Genomic DNA, 5,064 nt, shown 5'->3' with positions numbered 1-5,064 from the left:
TGAGGGCTGCTGTGGCCGTCTGTTCTGGCTTCCTGCACCAGACCTTGCCGTGTTCCTTCCTTAGTCCCTGCTGAGCTGCAGTGTGCCAGGCAACCTGTCTGTTGTGTTGTTGCTGCCCTTTCCAAAGGTTCTGACTTGGTTTATTGTTATTTGATAAGAGTTTGTATGGCTGCTCTCCAGGCAGGGCTCTTGGGAGCTCTGGGAGGGGGCAATGGGAGATGAAGGTACCTGGGTTCACTCCCTAAATGCCTTTTGCCTGATGAGCTGCAGAGGGGTTGTTGCCTCCCTGAGGCAAGCAGGATCATGCAGCACATTCCCCAAGTGCTGCTCTGCTGTGACAGCTCTGTCACCGAGCTGCAGCGACTGCAGGGGTAACAGGAGCTCCTGGGACTTGGGGCTCAGAGCACGGTTTGGTTTGTTAAAACTAAAACCCCAAGAGAGAGCTTTATGGAGAGAAACAGTGTTGTTGCCGTGCATTTGGTGCCAGGTCAGAGTGCTGGTGGTGGGTGCAGGTGTTTGGGTTTTACCCCCCAAGCACTCCCTGTAGCTCCTGTTCCTCCTGAGCACTGTGTGTGTGAGCTGGAGCCCGAGGGGTGTCAGGGTAGAGCCCGGGCCTTGTCCTGTCCCTCGCTGGGTGTCTGAGTTTGCTGCGTGTCCTCATTCCCTGGCGTGGTCACAGCTGTGTCCTCGCTTCCACCAGGGCTGAAGGGCAAAGCTGCTGCTGGTGAGTGTGGGTCTCTACTGCAAACCATCTACTGGACTTTCCAGATCCTGTGCAATGCTACTGAGATTTCTAGTTTTCTTCATACCAGCTACTTTTCAAAGTTTACTAGGAAAAAGGCAAATGTCTTAATAAGGCCTTACCCCAAGAAAGAGGGCATTTCCATCCAGACATTACCATTCAGCATCTCTTCTTTTGTTCACTGCATATACCGTAGTGATGCTTATTTGAAATCTTCTCTTTTGTTTTACCTTCTTCAGAGCTAATTGTTTGCAAGTTGGTACATCTGGTGATTGTTGATGTAGTAGTGACAAATCTCTTTGCTTGAAATGTTGTTAAGTCCTGTAATTCTAATACATCAGGTCAACTGCTCCTGTGATCCTCCCTGAATCTTTTGATTTTGAAAAGGGAAATTCAAACCCAGCGAATCGGATTAGCAGGGCATTGAGGAAGTGCACCAGGGAGCAAACCAGGATGGTCCAGAAGGAATTTGCAAACTGTTCACTGTGAGTCTTGAATGTAAAGGTTCCCTCCTTGAAATTAGCGATCTTCTCTGAAAGGTGATGGATCTTCACCTCTGAGGAGAAGAGAATCATGATGAGGCAACCACAGGAACCTGAAAGGGAGGGGGAGATGCTCATCACCTTGGCAACCCCTCAGTCATGCCCTGTGTGTGTGTGTGTGTGTGCGCCACAGCCAAAGACCACATGCAGAGTGTTCTTATGGCCACTGTAATTTAGCTTTAACAGGGTTTATTTTTGGAATCCAAGCCAATGGCTATTGAAATTGGTAAGCTTTTCTAATTGAATTTGGCTCAGGACCAGCAATATTGAGCATGGCTGCTTTAGTGCCCCGAGCCAGCAAAATATCTGTGCTCGTGTTCAGCTTTAAGCCACTCATTGTCCCGTTGAGCATAACGGAGCTGTCTGCGTGTCTAAAGATAAAGACATACCCAAGTCCTTTATTAAGTTATGATTGCAACATATAATACCTTCTAAAGTCAGGGTAAACCTACTTGTCAGCCAAGCCAGCAGCCTGGAGAGTGGGTGTTACCCTCCCCGTGTGGCAGAGGGACAGGGATGCTCTGTTACCCCTGTGTGGCAGAGGGACAGGGATGCTCTCTTTTCCCTGGTGGCAGTGGCTCTCAGAGACCACCCTCACAGCAAGCTGCTGCCAGCCCATCCCTCTCTGCTGCTCAGCCCTTCAGTCCTTGGCAAGGCCGTGCTGCTCTAAGGGGTGACCTCACTTACACTGGAACCCTCCTGTTGTGGGAGCAGTTGCACCACTGACATCTTTTGGTTGTTTTTCACCTGGTTCCTGGTTATGACTGTGTGTTGGGTGTCAGTGATGCAGCACCACCTCTGTCCCTGGGGCTTGTGCACCTTTCTGCAGTGGCTTGACTGTCCCCATCCTGCCACCTGCCCTTGGGGGGGGGGGTTTCCCCACTGTATCTCTTAACTCCAATTTAGAAAACGTGTGATTTTACACAGCAGAGTCCCTTGCCTTCCTGCCTGGCTCGACTTTGCTGGCTTAGAGTCAGTGCAGCCCCAGTCCTTAACACCCCTCCTATGTCAATAGAGGGGTCACTGTGAGTAGCAAACTCAGAGCAGAGTCAGCCTGGCAGGACAGGGCTGCTGATACTCACAGGCAATGAAGCTCCAGAGGTACAGCCCGACAGGACCATGCAGTGTTTCGTAGGGGCTGCCAAAAGCATTGAACATGAAGAACCCTGCTCCCACCAGAGCAAAGATGATCAGTACTGTACAGAAGAGAATGACACTAACGTGGATACTTGCAGGGATAATTCTGAGCAAATCTGGAAAAACTGGAAACAAAACAAACACAACATTATTATGTACATTAGGCAAAGTTGTCTCTGAAATCAGGCTGGGGGGTTTCTGCTGGTTCGTGGTAGTTGTTTTAATCCTGCTCTTCTAAATGCAACCAAAGAAGTTATTAACTAGAAACGGGTTTTCATGGATGTGTTGGGGCAGAAATATTCTGTGAAACTCAGAAGCAGAGACTGGTCAGGAAAGAAAGATCCAGGGGAAGCCTCTCTTCCCCTTCCTGGAGGTGGTATTTCGTCCTTAATATGAACAGGATATTTTAGGGAAAAAGAGAGGGAATCCATATCTGTGGAGGCAGGTCTGCCTTGTGAGGTGGCCTGGAGGGCTCTCACCCCCCCAGTATTATGGACTTGGCCACCACCTCCTCTTTGGGGATGGGGGAAAATAAATCCAGAAACAAACTTCCTGTTTTCATTTATGCTTACAATGTCCCACGGAAGGATGTGACATTGGAAATGAATTTTTACTGTGATTATGAATGCACAAATTCAGGAATAATTTATTTTAAATATTTTTATGCAGCTTTTTAGCTACTATTTCAAACTGTGATTGTGCTTGGCTAGGGCGTAGGGGGATAGTCAGTCAGAGAGCATGAGAGAATGATTTTTAATCATTCCTGTTTGTTTGGTAACAACAAGTATTGTGGAAGGAACAGTGAAATACACTTTACTACTCCTGATCCATGGGAGTAATAATGCCTCACATCAATTACTTCTCCTTGTAAAGCCTTTACCATCAAACTGCTCCACAGCTGGAGCCCCTCTGCTCTGGAGCCAGGCTGGGAGAGCTGGGGGGGTTCACCTGGAGAAAGAAGGCTCCAGGGAGAGCTGAGAGCCCCTTCCAGGGCCTCCCTGTGCAGGTTTCCTACAAGGAATAGCATTAGTACTGTGATACTACTTATGTTTGGGGAAAACACGCAGAACTGTGGATTTAATAATACAATTTCGTATTGTTTATTTTAAGAAAACAATTTATGGCATGGTATGGAATCCTTCCCATGGCACCTGCATCTACGGCTGTTTGCCATTGAAATTGTATATGGGACATACCAGGAAAAATTAATTCTAGCAGCAATGTTGTCTTGAAAGGAAAACACTGTATGAACCTGTGTGTGGCAGCAACCTTTAGAAAATGAGTTGCTGACCCAGAAACTGATGGGAATGAGCAGGAACAAATGGAGCAGAAGCTTTCCCCAGCTGAACTGGGTTTGCTGGCAGAGCAAATTCATGTTATAATTAAAAGAGATATAGTGGTCAGAGGGGAGCATTTAATGGGAACAAGCATGGAACTAAATCATTTAGCCTATTTTCTGATCTCCTCAGACATGCTTAAGTGCAGTGAGTGCATTAAGCTGTGGCTGTGTATTGTATGTGTTTGTCCTGCTTTCTGGAGTGCTCCTGCTGAGCTCCTGGGGCGCTGGGATGGGGCTGCTCCAGCCCCAGGGAGCGGGATCAGCCTGTTGCACTAAGTGCTCTCTGAGGTAAAGGCTCCTGCCTCTGCTGCAGGTTGTCCCCTTCCAGCTGTCACTGACTGAGCCCTGATGAGTGTCAGCTCCCGTGCTGCTGCTGGCTGGGCCAGCCCTGGGTCACAACAGTCTCCCAGTCCCTTGGGATTGGATAAACCTCTCTGAAAATTCACTCAGGGTGAAATGTCTGCACATGGTGATGGCACACAAAGCGACTGAGGAGGGACTTCAGCTGTGTAAACAGACTAGTGATGGAATTTAGAGACAGCAAATCTTAATATAATATAAAATTAACTTGGTCACTACTTTGGGAAACTGTTACGTAGTAAATAATTTCTGGTACCTAATCTGGTAGCCTTCTCTTGCATTCAGTCACTGGCGTGAGCAATTTGCCGGTGCTGTTGTGGCAGAAGCTCGTAAGCTGTCTGCTGTAGTAACTTCGGCTGACACATTGTGCACACAGCAATGGGCTGTTCCTTACCGCTTGTTCCACGTGCTGCTGGATACAAATGTCTCACTTGATCATTTTATTGATCTTATCCTTGAAGACAAATAGATTTTGAACGTAAAGCAAAGCCATTGCTAATGCTCTGACATTCTGTGTGTCAGGTACCCAGTCAGCCAGCCTCCCCCAGCCCTTCCAATTAGTGCTGCAGATTGAGAACTTTCGGGCTGCTTTGTTTCTCGAGAGCAACCGGTGCCCCAGCTCGTTCATTAGATCCCTGCTGGTTTAGTTCATTCTTCTTGACAGCACAGAGGGTGTAATGTTGATGCAGAAAAAAGATGGCAGAGGTTAATTAAAACCCCAAAATATTCTTTTTTTCTAAAGTAACATTACAAAATATTTTGAAATGTGAATATCTGTGTAACTGCAATGTAGATTCTTGAAGACATTAGCCAGGCTCTACTAGTATCAGAAAATAAGTTACTTGACTGAGGACCAGAGCACTGTAAGGGCAGCGTTGCTCTGGCACGTCCCGTGTTGCTGGGCTCGGTGTCCGAGCGAGGGGCCGTGCGGGGCAGCCCTGTGC

At 47.7% G+C, this 5,064-nt stretch overlaps 1 protein-coding gene across 2 annotated transcripts in view; it reads right to left on the bottom strand.

Moving 5' to 3' along the window:
- Positions 1-285: 285 nt before the first annotated feature.
- Positions 286-5,064, bottom strand: part of CLRN1 (clarin 1) — a 5,130-nt gene continuing 351 nt past the window's right edge. The window contains exons 2-3 of one of the 2 annotated variants that reach the window (XM_027647516.1): positions 2,367-2,546; positions 286-1,376 (exon numbers count right to left, since the gene is read on the bottom strand). In XM_027647516.1, coding sequence (XP_027503317.1) covers positions 1,072-1,376; positions 2,367-2,546 — 485 coding nt within the window. In that variant the 3' untranslated portion in view covers positions 286-1,071. The remainder of the gene's footprint in view (positions 1,377-2,366; positions 2,547-5,064) is intronic. The other variant, XM_027647517.1, reaches the window with a different exon arrangement.

Source organism: Corapipo altera, unplaced genomic scaffold, assembly GCF_003945725.1.
Source record: "Corapipo altera isolate COAL_440 unplaced genomic scaffold, ASM394572v1 113, whole genome shotgun sequence".
In the NCBI taxonomy this organism is placed as follows: domain Eukaryota; kingdom Metazoa; phylum Chordata; class Aves; order Passeriformes; family Pipridae; genus Corapipo; species Corapipo altera.
Note: the sequence above shows the minus strand (reverse complement) of the source record. Positions and strands in the feature narration are given on the sequence as shown.